Source organism: Penicillium daleae (assembly GCF_028827525.1).
Source record: "Penicillium daleae strain IBT 16125 chromosome Unknown utg000009l_segment0_segment0, whole genome shotgun sequence".
Classification (NCBI taxonomy): Eukaryota; Fungi; Ascomycota; class Eurotiomycetes; order Eurotiales; family Aspergillaceae; genus Penicillium; species Penicillium daleae.
Genome location: NW_026623157.1, coordinates 4,443,044 through 4,455,925, shown reverse-complemented (window position 1 = coordinate 4,455,925; position 12,882 = coordinate 4,443,044). Strand labels below are relative to the sequence as shown.

Genomic DNA, 12,882 nt, shown 5'->3' with positions numbered 1-12,882 from the left:
GCACCTGAAAAAATCGCATTTAGTATGGTGTTCTGGGGTAATCGGGACGACTGGGTGATCGGGTAGGCTGGGAATTACGTTATTGGTAACTATCTCAAAATCTTGGCTGATGATTTGATTGCTTTCTTTCTCTCTTGGGCCCTCCATCGCCCAGGATCAATTCCACTCGCCCGTGTTTGATTGGCGAGGTTCTGCTTTGAATGCGGGGAAAACGCGGGGTCTGTCTTGAGAGTCGAATGTTGGTCGATTTCAAAATCACAAACTGTACAATCTGGAATGCGTCCAATGAGAGGTCTGCACAATTCGTCCAGGTCAATAGTTCGGGTTCTACCTTCGGCATTCGATGAATAGCGGATGATTAGTGCGATACTTAGCCTCTGACGAAGTATATGCATGTGAGCTGTCCTATCTGGAACCCCCTCAATCACCCCAGCCATTATCATGCTGGAGGCTGGAAAGCTATTCGCATGTCCAAATGTGAGGTATCTCATTGTGTAACCAAAAGCCAGGTTTAATGGACCATGACCCGCCACCTCGGTGCATCTCCGGTGCCTCTCCAGATTACTCGGTGAATCTGAATATGGTAAAAAAAACGATGAGGGTATCATGCCATTGCGATGTTAGAAAAAACTAATAATACAGGAAAGACCGGCTATGTGCTCGCCAATGGCTCCTCAAGAAAGTCAGAAAAAGTCACAAAAAACTCAAAATCAGAAACCGTTTCAGAATAGAGGGAGATTGTCGACCCCTCTACTCAATGGGCCAGCGACCCTTCATCTTGCTGGAAAGACCAGCACGCTCAACCACCTCGCGGCTGCGCTTCTTCGCCTCCTCGACGATCTCCTTCTCATTCATGGTCAGGAGCTCACCATTCTGGACGAGCACTTTGCCATCGACAACGACCACGTCGACGTCGCGCCCGGTGGCAGTATACACCACCGCACTGGCAGGGTTATGCCACGGCTGGTTATGGATGCCGCGAACATCGATAGCGACAAAGTCGGCCTTTTTGCCGACTTCCAAGCTACCAATGCGATCATCCAGGCCCAAAGCCTTGGCGCCATTGATGGTAGCCATCTCGAGGACGGACTCGGCAGGAACGGCTGTCGGGTCATACGAGATACTCTTGTGGATAATTGCGGCAAGCTTCATCTCCTGCAGGAGATCGCAGGTGTTGTTGCAAGGAGCCCCGTCTGTGCCCAGACCGATGTTAACGCCTGCCTGCTGCAGGTCTGGCACTCGGCAAATACCCGAGGCCAGCTTGGCGTTGGAGGTTGGGCAATGGGCGACGTGAGTTCCCGATGCCGCGAGAGATTTAATATCCGAGTCATCGAGGTGGACCATATGCACCAGCACGGTAGAAGGACTCAGCAAGCCAACCGAGTCACAATACGACATGGGCGTGTGCGAGACCGAGGCGAAAAAGTCCCGGTCGGCCTTGACTTCGGCACAGTGCATGGTGACGGGAATTCCCTTTTGCGGGAAATAGCCGTCATTTCTTTGTACAGAGCATCGGAGACGCTGCAGGAGGTTAGCATCCTATAAAATACCACCGTCGTGTGATACTTGGTGCAAACTCACCCGCCAGGAGTTCTGGCGCCAAACCACACGCGGATGCGATCATTGGCGGCGCCATTCCACTTCTCCCACATCTTCAAGGTGCCCAAGAGCGATGTCTCGCGGTTCTCGACCAGACCAGGATGCATGGCCCAGGCATCATCTTTGGCATACTTGGCAATGTCCATGACAATCTTGCCCAGACAGCCTCGAATGCCAGACTCTTCGACTGCGCGAGCCAGACCATCAAAGCCATACCGATCGGCAAACTAACACTCGGTTAGATCAAAATCCGCTCACTCCACGATTCAGTCCATACGCACCATGCTCTCCAAAAAACAAGTCGTACCAGACTTCAACATCTCGCCAATACTCAACCGCGCCGCCGCATACCCATCTGCCTCGGTAAAGTTACCCTGCAGCACCCAGATACGCTCGCACAGCCACGACACCAGCTCGAGATCATCGGCAGTTCCTCGCAGCAGGGTCTGTGCCGTATGCATATGGGTAGAGATCAACCCGGGGATGATGATGCGACCGGACAAATCGTACACTTCATCGGCCGGGTATCGCTCCTTGAGCACAGCAGTTTTGCCAATATCAGCGATTGTATCGCCATTGACGCGAATGGCCCCGTCGTCGATGATACGACGAGTGCCATCCACCGTGATGATGGTGGCGTGCGTATACAGCATGCTGGGTAACACTTTTGCAGTGGGTTTGCGGCAGTGCTAGACGGAGAGAGCAATTGTTAGGTTGCGGGCAGATACAGGAAGGCCGAACGGGCTTTGTTGATCCTGTCTACTGGGATCTGGAAAAGAGGATCAATAAATAAGCCACGCAATGGATAAAATCGCTAAATTCACCCCGCTCGCCCATCGCAGCCACGCAGGCGGAGACCGCCGATGCCCCACGAGGAACAGACGAGCATCTCCGATAAGATAGCGGTCTGGTGTTGGTGGCTTACGCAATCGATTTTCCATGCCAACGGATTTTGGAAAATCGGTAGAAAACCGAATGTTTGAAATGTGTTGATGATAGAAGTAGGTTGCATCGAAGCTGGAAGATTGTTTAGACTGCGGTCATTACTGGCTGAAGAATCAAACTTTTACTGGTCTTGACATCATAGTGTGACATTATAGAGCTACAGCCCATGATGTCCATTTCTTTCAGAGATAATTCTCCAGGACAGCTTCGCCAGTCTGACTTAGGGTTAGCCACTCGTTTCTTTGCATTGCCCCGAAGTCCAGTATAGTGTATCCTTGGTCAATCACTGCAAGCTGCTGGCGTTGAATCCCTGCACCCCGTCAGAAGTCAAGTGGATGATGAAAATTCCTTGTGAAGACTGTGCATCTCTTCCACTTTGCATAGATATAAGTATTCGGGAACCTGAAACATAAATATCGACGCGCCGGTAAATTACGAGACTGAGACTGAAGCTTGAGGTCCTCGAAAACTCCAATAGACTTCAGAAAATGCCAATCGAGTATATTTAGTTGGACTGTGCAAGATTCGAACTGTCCAGTAGATCTTGATGATCCGTTTCTCGCAGGCAATCGCGCCTCTGATTCCTTGATTCACGAGCACCATCTTCACTTCAGTTTCCATGCCCTCATCCATTGAATGCCAATGAGGATGACTGCAATTCTTGCGCTGTCGTGTACAATTTCAGTCTGAACTTGGGCTAGTCTTGGTCGTCACCGTGAGTTTCGGCGATGTCGGCTCCTCCGGCGCATCGCTATCTACATCCCCGTTGTCTTCTGGCGCCTAACCCAGAGGAAGCCTTATGCATGTTCTTGTTACACCATCTCGTGTTGCCTTCTGATCTTCCTTGTCAAAACATTCTCTACCTCTTCCTGTTTTAGGAGAGGGATCAATTATAAATATAGCTAGCAGAAGAAGCTTAGGAAGATCAAGAAACAGTCTCTGTTACAATCGGGCTCAGTGTTTTGCTCTCCTACCTAGTTGACAGGCTTACTACCCTGCAAGTAGTTATCCCCATAACACTAAGTTACGTGAGAGACGTAGTATTCTATATCGGCGAGGATATCTCTTCTACGGTGCCCTAGAGACCGGTAAAACAAACTTCTATCGCGCGCTTACTACTAAGCTCGGACTTTCGATCTACACAATTAACCTCGCCACTATTACTAGTTATAGTCTACAAGAACTCTTCCGTACACTACCTAACTCTCCTAAGCGCCCCTTAGTGCTTATAGAAGATGTCTTCGCTACAGAGATCTAAAGAAGAAGCAATATAGCAAAAGGTGAAAACACAGAAAACCGAGTATATAATCAGGTAGGAATATCTATAGTAGCTACCCTGAAAGCTCCGGACGGGATCGGTACCTATACCGATCAAGTGCTTATCATTACTACGAACGTTAAACCAGCCCTTAATCCTGCTCTGACTCGTCCCGGCGGAATTAACGAGTACGAAGTTCTCAATCCCGACGCATCGACCATAGAATCATACGTCCGTTTCTTCTTTGAGGCGGAGTGTCCTAGCCCGGATTCGACAAAGAGGCTTCAGGAACTGGCCGTGAAATTTGCTAAAGCAATTCCTCATGGGTCGTTGGCTCCAGCTGTAATTCAAGATGGCGTGGGTTGTTTTCATGTTGTACGTGACAGGCGTAGAGAGGCTCTTTAGGCGCTGCGGATATGTATATATGTAATCTTTTGATATGAGTCCTCTTTACGCATGTAAAGTGGTGAACAAATTTAGTTTATTTCATCGGTCGAGTAAAATGAAAAGAGCGCAAGAGAATCCATAATGAAAATCAGAAAGGTCTTAGCCTTGTAGCCTCTCGTCCGTAAGGGAAATGCTCTTTATTCCCATTTAGGTAGCGAGCACAGAGCTTTATGATAGTTTCAAAAGTGAGCTCGGTGATCTGGAAACTGGGTAAGTCCTTTGACGGCCAGAGATATAAATTTTAGCATAATTTCCACTTTATCAATAGCGTGATCCTCGTCAACGAGCCCTCCATAGTTAACTAGTCTACGAATTACTCAATATGGTCTTCAAATTAATGGTTCAGGGGCTGTTAGATTACGTACTTCTACGGAGGAGGGATTGCCAAACTACGATTCAAAGTTTGCTAGAATTCTCCTTTTATTGCTTCATTCTGGTAAGTAGGTCTTATAATGCGGGGTGATACGAACAAAGCCGTTGCCACATTCTTGATGCCCAAGAATAACCTCCGGGATTTGCCTGACTATTGAGTGATCATCGGCAGTCAACGCGCCTGAATACGGCCGTACCAGGTCGACCCGTTGGCAGCTTTTCAAGGAGGCGTAAAACAGTGGCACCCCACTTCTGCTTCGCAAGTCACTCGCTTAGGGGGAAAAGTTTCACCTCAAATCAACCGAAGATTGGTGGACTCGTGTTTTCTTAGTGTAGTCTGATACCTGCCTGCTCTTTTTTGAGCTGAAGGCGACCTTCCATATCTTGTTGAAACGCAGGAAAACTTGAAAATATAATTATTTGAACAAATTTGAAAGCTTGACCCTCTGATCACTTGTTTCAGGGGGAGTTAAAGTCCATGTGCAGCTACTGGATCCGTTCCCGCCAAGAAGGGCGCTACTTTTTGAGTCCAGTGCTTTGGCAGACACGAAGATTGACTTTGTGGAGTATGTTCTAGGCAGATTCGCGGCGACTTGGTAATCCCAGTGTGTTGGTTTGGGGTCCTATTTTAAATATCATCGGCTCCTCTCCTTATTTTCCATGCTTCATCCTTAAATATTTCGTGGCCGGATAACTCGTAGAAATGGCACAGAATGTCGAGGAATGGACCCTGTTGTCCTTGGCTCTAGCTACGATTCTCGTGCGTATCGCTGTACGATGAAAGCTCGTGGGGCCGGCTAACTTCCAACTCGATGATTATCTTATGCCATTAGCGGGGGTACGCTTTATCTTTCATCAGAACAAAGCCATTGATCGAATGTTTGGCTAACACCATTGTCACTTCCAGATATTCTTTACTCTCGAAACGGTAGCGGCGTACCTTGTTGGTGCCAATTTCTAAGGCCTGACAAATAGCTATATGACGCCTGAACAACGAGAGAACCTTAGCCCAGATTCAAAGGATTGGTCCGATCGTGTCGTTGAATCCAAGATCCAAGTAATTGGATGGTCATTATATGTGGCTGTCCTTTGGCTCGTCAAGTTCGCCCTAACTGTCTTCTACTCTCGATTGACAACTGGTCTTCAACACCTCCCTGCCCGAATTCGGCTCGCGTATATTATCTTAGCTGTGACATATATCGCAACGGAGATGTCTATTCTCTTATCATGCCAACCCTTCCATGGTTTCTGGCAGATCTATCCAGACCCCGGGAGTGAGTACCTTTGTCACCACGCCCACCTTACAGTATATTGACCGTACCTGGACAGACCATTGTCAGCCCGCTATTTCTCGCGTATATGTCTTCGACGTTGTGATCCTCAACGTCGTCTCAGATATTTATCTCCTATCAATCCCAATTCCCCTCCTTTGGCAGGTCAAGATCGACCTGAAACGGAAAATTCCCCTTATGGCACTGTTCTCCGGCGCTGCATTCGTCATTGCAGCAGCAATCATTCGGGCCGTTATGATTACGACGGTAAGTTTACATAACGACATTATTACGCAGGAAAGTTTACCTATACCCCTAACACCGCTCTGGCATTCTATAGTCTGGTCCCGAAGGAGCCGGAGCCGCTGCGAAATGGGCTTGTCGCGAAAGTTTCGTCTCAGTGGTCGTATCCAACTTGCCCATCATTCAACCCCTAATCCGCAAGAGTTTCAAGAAGATCGGTCTTTCTCAGCTCTTCAGCTCCTCTGGCAAGCCCTCAGGACAGTCATATCCTCTCTCCAGCCGTGGTCTACAAACCTTGACTAGTCGGGCAGAGCGCAGCACGAAAAAGAGCAAAAGCGGTGCAGGGCCGACGCAAACGCAGGTATCTGCATGGGGTAGTGATGAGCATATTCTGACCGAGCCCGAGACTACGTCGAAGGACGTTACAGTTGTCTCAGAGACTATCATACGGAGTGAGCCTTGGGCTACAAAGGAGGGACAGGGTGCAGGTTATGCGGAGACGTCACCGCAAGAATGGGAGGGTCGATTATCGGGTCGATGAGAGTTGCATCTTCAAGATCAGGTATTGTCAATCTGGTGAGATTTGTCAGGGTCGCGATGCGCACATAATTACTGGCAAGGACGAGCTCGCTGAGGTATTCTTATAAGGCAGATATGTATTCTATCTAGGTATATTTGTACAAATATCGCTTTTGTACTTTTGAGGTTCTACAATCGGCAATACTTACAACGTAGAAACTTTCGATTAATATTTAATGGGATGAATATCATATGTTGAACTGGCAAATCCCAACTGACCTGGTTGGAATGATTCTTAAGGCATCGGATTGGATTATCTTGCATTTAATCATCATACACGAGCTTCTGCACCCGAATTTCCTATAATCTCCGTATGTATGCACATCAAAGAGCTTAGCCAACCTTCCTTTGAACTAAGCCGAAAAATCTAGTAACTCTCGCGAAGAAGAGCCTGACAAGGTTGAGATCGAATAAATCAAGTTTCAGGATAGCTGTCCCCTGACGTGTCACTCAACAGGATATCCTTTTTTTGGCATCTCTATCCAGCCACGAGCGCAAATTCCGGCGAGGCGGAACCTATTCCGCGAGAAACGCTAAGGCAGTTAGCGCAACAGCGCACCCCACAAAGCGAAGGATGTTATGTGATCGACAAAGCTGCCGCATGATGCCCACTTGGATTCGTGCGCCCGGGCGATCGTAATTTGAAAGAAGCCCTAAGGAGGCGAGTCCTTCGCATACAGTATATACTAGGTAGAGGTACCTACCTACCTCTACCGAGCGTTTTTCCTCTGCCAGGTGGGGCTTTCCTTTCTAAGATGCCGCCGCTTTTATGAGGGCACTCAGAGTCAGACTCACTGAGTAAATCTCAGACCGGACTCAGACTCAAGACTCAGACTCAGGGAGCTGATCAGAGTATTCACGTGACTGCTCAGAGGCGCTCAGTGAGTGTGATCAGTCAGCTCAGATACCGACCAGAGGCATCTATTGAGCACCGAGTCCGCCGCGCCCAGGCCGACTCGAAGCAGCGCGCCCCACAATATTGGTTATTTCGGTAATCACTTTTTTGTAGCCCTCTTTTTCTGTCATGAAGCCATTTCTTGAGTCAGTGCATCCTTTGAAGTAAGAAAATCTCGAATAACCATACCGCAAAAAAGGCACTAGAGGAAAGCCGTTTTTTGCCCCCTGGTGTTGAAGAATACCGGTGATTCGTGCCTAGACATTGAAGTGCAAAATGGAGGTTCTACCCCTTTACTCTACACCTTTCACACAGTTATCCTTCGGTCTTTACTACAATACCCATCCTTTCTCTAAACTAGTCTCGGAGTTTGACGTAGCTATTCTAAGGCATGGAGAGAGATCTTTTTTTTGCTACGAAAGATAAGGTTGCCAAAGAGAACCGCCTGTCGAGGTCAATAGCGGCCAGGTCGGCAAAAATTGTGGGTCTAAATATTCTGCCGGTTTTATTCAATGAATGCCTAATTCCTAAGGCTAGATTTGACTTGGCGAAAAATTTCTATCAACTTGCCTATCAACTTGCCCATCAAATCGAATCTCTCCAAATCAACTATTCAATTCTGATTCTGAGGTTCTGATTAGTCAATTATAATTAATTTCAAAGGAGTCGAATTGAATTGAATTACATTGAATCTAGATACCCCTCCAACTGCGAGTAATTAGTCCTACGCGCTCCATGCGAGTCAAATCCTGCTCTTGTAGCCCGAATCTCCTGGTTCGAATCGTGCTTCTAATACTAACACACTGGCGCTTTGAAAGAGGAGACTCCGAAGCCGTATTAATAGCCTAATCTCTTGGACTTTACACGCTATGCATAAAGTCGCGGTACACACTAGAAGCGTAGTGCGCATAAAGAAAGAATCGAGTGCTAGAGGACTCGAGAAAGATCTGATGAAGAGAGACCGGACATAAGATAGCAAAGAATCGGCTTCTAGACCCGGAGGCTTGCGTTAACAAGTATGCATCCACCAGATGGAAGTTCTCCATCAGAACGAGGGGTTGTTGAAATGAAATGAATAAGATTCAGCTGCTAAGCGGCGTAATTATTCTGCTAGACCTAACCTGGAACGGGTCCCTGGGCCTTGGTCGCAGTCACTGCCACACTTTCGACCTGCGTAGTACTAATACTTACACTTTCTCCTGAATACGTTCTGTTCCTGGAGCACCGTTTGGTTATCCGATCTCCTGTTCGTTTTGGCTGTGATGGCTACGGTTTAGTATTGGATGACTACGATGACGTTCTTCCCGTTAGCGTGCCGAACAGTAACCCGACCGGCGGGATCCGATCGGGCAAAAGCATCTCTCTTTGGGTTCTCCTCCGCGTTCTTACTGGGTTCGAGATCGTCGTCTCCGCGAGGCTCTGGAAGGGTATAGTACTAGTCTGTTTTAGGCCAGCCGGAATTGTACTAGTAGTGCTGAACTTGCTTCACGATGATACTATACGATTACCACAGCAGACTGCTTTACGGAAACTGCCTTCTGGAAACTGCCTCCCCTCACCTTTATTTTCCCCTTCATAACACCTTCTTACCTCCAGTCTCCCTCTTATACCCTACTTCCTTCCCTACTACCACAACTTTCTGGGAGAGCGCCTTCACTTGTGTACCCCCCATAACCCGACCAACTCAAATCTCCTGACAGACATACTTCATATGTCTACCTCGTCGAGCTCTGCCAGCTCTGCCAGCTCTACTTTCTCTCGGGCTAGCGCCCACGCGCTGAGCTTTTACTCGAGTTCGTCATCGCGTTCCTCTCCCTTTAGCGGGAACTACATGGTGGATAGAGATGGGTTCCTCTACTCCGATCACAGAGCAGGAGGACCCTATCTCTGTTCACTCCCAGACGAATTCTGCCTACTCAGCAAAGAATGGGAGGATCAAAACCGTTTCCGAGTGCGACAGAGGCACGTTCACGATACCGTGAGGTCCATACTCCGAAAACACCATATACAGTACCGCGAACTATTTATTCAGGGCCGAAAGTCTCGTGTCGACCCTGAACCTAAGCCGATCCCCACAGTGCGTATTATCACAGAGACAATCCCATCCGGGGCGCGAGGCGCTGCTCGGGAGATCCATTATGCTCTTCTGAACAGCATTCCCTCTCTCTCTGTCTCCGTCGACATCATGGACACCCTGCTCGCGACACCACTTCGAAGTTTTCCTGTCGCTAGAACTGACTCGATTTTCGGTAAATGGAACGATATTGTCCGTGCGATCCTGAACGCGCTAGACACCCGTGAATGGGTTGCTCTCGGGTGTTGGAGATATGGCGTGAGCAATACTAGTATAGAGAACCCTGTCACTGTGGTCGTGAGTGTCGAAAAGCGATCCACATCGGAGTGGAGTACCGAAATACGCCGAATTAAAGTGATCTTGAGGGGTTTCGGCGTGACTGATGTCGACATCCTATTCCGGAAGGATGAGATACGTCGACACGTGGAGAATCCGGATCTCCCTCAAGCTGCTTGTACCGAGTTCGCGCAGCCTGGGGTAAGCCTCGGAATTCACTCAAGCACAGCGGGGTCCTCGACCTTAGGGGGCCTCGTCGAACTGCAATTTCCGGACCAGAAATGGCGTACGTTTGGGATTACGTGCTTTCACTCGGTGTATGCGCCGGAGGAGAATCGACAAACACTCAATCAGGTTCAGGGTGCAGGAGAAGGTCAGTATATCGCCCCAGGTAATGACATTGTTATTGACAGATACTATAGCTTTCCGTCGGTGGAAGCAGCATCCTGTCTTCCCGAGGGATCCTATGGCCCAACATCTACTTAGAGTTGACCATCCCTCTCTGAGTGATCTCCGGCGAGCAGTTGCGTCCAAAGCCCGGGGTATCGCGGCTTTGAAGGACAATGAGTTTCGGGAAATTGAGCAACAACTCAGGGCTCGAGATACAGACCCTGATGACGTCTTTGTTGACCCAAAAGATGAAGCCAACCATAAGGCCACGCTCCGTACCATCAATGCTCTGGAACAACAGCACCAGTTCTTCCAAAGCTACATACAGGACCAGACATATTTTCTCGGTTCTGTATTTGCTGGTAGCGGCTATTGGCGTACACGGGCACGGCAGGATCAACGTAAAGACCCAACAATTGCTGACTGGGCATTGATTGAGATCCCAAAAGAGCGACTCGGAGAGAATATAGTAAGTTTATTTTTCTACTTCCGCTCGGCAGTTATAAATATCAAACTAACCGGAGATTATGATAGCCATATCCCTACTCGCAATCTCAGGAGCCGAGTCTCCAATTCAGAGATGGAGGCTACCTCGAGCACGGGAAATCGTATTCGAAAGCTGGACGCTCGTCGGGTTTTACCACGGGGGTATACTCTGAACTTAGGGAAGCGCATCTCCACCATGTGTGGAACCCGAAAAGCAAAAAGTACGATGAGACCAAGTCGATGGAACATGTTTTATACGGGTCTGGGAATAACATAATCGCGGAGCCAGAGGACTCTGGGAGCCTTGTGTATGATGCGGAAACTGGGAGAGTGGTGGGGTTGCACATCGCAGGAGCAAAGGGAACCGACCACGTCTACTTCACCTCAATTCATGATGTTTATCGAGACATCATAGAAGTGACTGGGGCTATCAATGTTCGAATGGCTTAAGTACCTAAGAGGCACAGTTCTAGCTAAATTTGCTTTTTCTAACGAAAGAATCCGCCGATTGGGGGAAAGGATAGAATCACAGAATGAAATGCGTTTATTCAGAATGAACCACTCAGAATGTAGTGAGCTGATCTATGAGTCGGTTTATAAGTCGGTCTATAAGTTAGTAGTGTTCTCGAATCAGATAAGACACCAGTTATCCTGGTACCGGGAGTATCACTCTGTCATGCTACGCGAATACGGGTATTAGTTATTAGCAGTGTTGGTAGGGAGATATCGTCTAAAAACTTTCTCGGTGTTGGTTTCATTATCTCTTAGATTGACCAAGGATTTTTGGGTACTAATTCGGAAACCTTTCTCTATGTTCGTGTTCGGATCCCGCTAACCGAAGATTACCGACGTCGATTTCACGATGAACTACATATTACCTGGCTTCGACTATCTGATGCAACTCCCGTGGACTGCAGATGACCCTATTACCCCACGACCAGAGAAGAAGGACTGGCTTTACGCGTGTGGGGGGCTGTTACAGTACCCCATCGGTTCGACCGCCCACACGAGGCACACAACTTCTTGTTCCGATGAGCAATATCGCGATTCATCTGAGGAAGTCAATTTGCTGAGGTATATCACAGGCTGACTGCGCGTTCGCGGCGGTGGCACGCTAGAATTCCATATATCTCCTTGTAGATCGTGTACCATGACGCCCAAGTCACGAGCAGATACGTCGAGATCTACGTACAGCTCACGTGCGGGATCAGGATGTGTGATTTTATCTATACTAAACAGGAAATAGAGTTTTCCTCAAACTCTGGATTCAGGGCCAAAAGTCTCATTTTGACCCAGAGCCAGAGCCAATCCCGACCGTCGTCATTATCACAGAAAAACTACCAACCCAGACACGACGCGCTGCTCGGGAAATTCACTTTTCTCTCCGGGATAGCTTCCCCACAATCTCTGTTCATTTCATGGATAGGCTGGTCGCAAGCCCTCTTCGGAGCTCTCCTGTGGATCGGACAGACTCTATTTTCTCAATTCTGAGCGTCCTTGATACCCGGGAATGGGTTGCTATTGGGTGTTTCAGATACGGCGTCAGCGAAATTCCCACAGAGAATCCGATTACTGTGATTGTGGGTATCTAAAAGCATGATACAACATAGTGGACCACTGACACGCGCCGAATCCGAGGAAGATCGAGTCCTTTTGGCGTTACCGATGATGATATCCTGTTCCAGAGGGATGAGATTCACAGATACGTGGAGGACCCGAATCTTCCTCAGGCTGCTTGGCCCCCTAGCAACAAGTGAGGGGAGTATATAGTCTAATTAATAGCGTGATCATCCAATAGGCTTCATTTTGATACAATAAATAGTATTTAGCGTCCAGGACGGAATATCAAATTGTTGATGCCAGTGCTTTTCTGATTTTTGTGGACACGACTAGCGTGTTCACGTTTTATTGAGGTGCTAGTCAGACCACGTGCTCAGTGAGTGGATCAGACCTGCTCAGTGAGCTGATCAGAGTGCTTACGTAATGCCCCTGATCAGATCAGAGCGCTCAGAGACGTGCTCAGATCTACTCAGTGAGCAAAAGCGGC

The 12,882-nt window shown here is 48.3% G+C and overlaps 4 protein-coding genes across 4 annotated transcripts; 3 read left to right on the top strand and 1 right to left on the bottom strand.

The window, feature by feature from the left end:
• Positions 1-750: 750 nt before the first annotated feature.
• Positions 751-2,252, bottom strand: N7458_012746 (amidohydrolase; the record flags this gene model as incomplete). The annotated part of the gene is made up of 3 exons (XM_056916127.1): positions 751-1,498; positions 1,582-1,826; positions 1,881-2,252. 3 exons carry the CDS (start codon positions 2,250-2,252, stop codon positions 751-753), a joined length of 1,365 nt encoding a protein of 454 aa, XP_056760881.1.
• A 3,348-nt stretch (positions 2,253-5,600) lies between these two features.
• N7458_012745 (uncharacterized protein) lies at positions 5,601-6,676 on the top strand (the record flags this gene model as incomplete). The annotated part of the gene is made up of 3 exons (XM_056916126.1): positions 5,601-5,895; positions 5,951-6,159; positions 6,233-6,676. 3 exons carry the CDS (start codon positions 5,601-5,603, stop codon positions 6,674-6,676), a joined length of 948 nt encoding a protein of 315 aa, XP_056760880.1.
• A 2,644-nt stretch (positions 6,677-9,320) lies between these two features.
• On the top strand, positions 9,321-11,285 carry N7458_012744 (uncharacterized protein; the record flags this gene model as incomplete). Its single annotated transcript, XM_056916125.1, has 3 exons — positions 9,321-10,332; positions 10,382-10,818; positions 10,884-11,285. The coding sequence occupies 3 exons, from the start codon at positions 9,321-9,323 to the stop codon at positions 11,283-11,285; spliced, it is 1,851 nt and encodes a 616-aa protein (XP_056760879.1).
• Positions 11,286-11,697: 412 nt separating this feature from the next.
• On the top strand, positions 11,698-12,592 carry N7458_012743 (uncharacterized protein; the record flags this gene model as incomplete). Its single annotated transcript, XM_056916124.1, has 3 exons — positions 11,698-11,909; positions 12,082-12,415; positions 12,446-12,592. 3 exons carry the CDS (start codon positions 11,698-11,700, stop codon positions 12,590-12,592), a joined length of 693 nt encoding a protein of 230 aa, XP_056760878.1.
• Between the last annotated feature and the right edge of the window lie 290 nt (positions 12,593-12,882).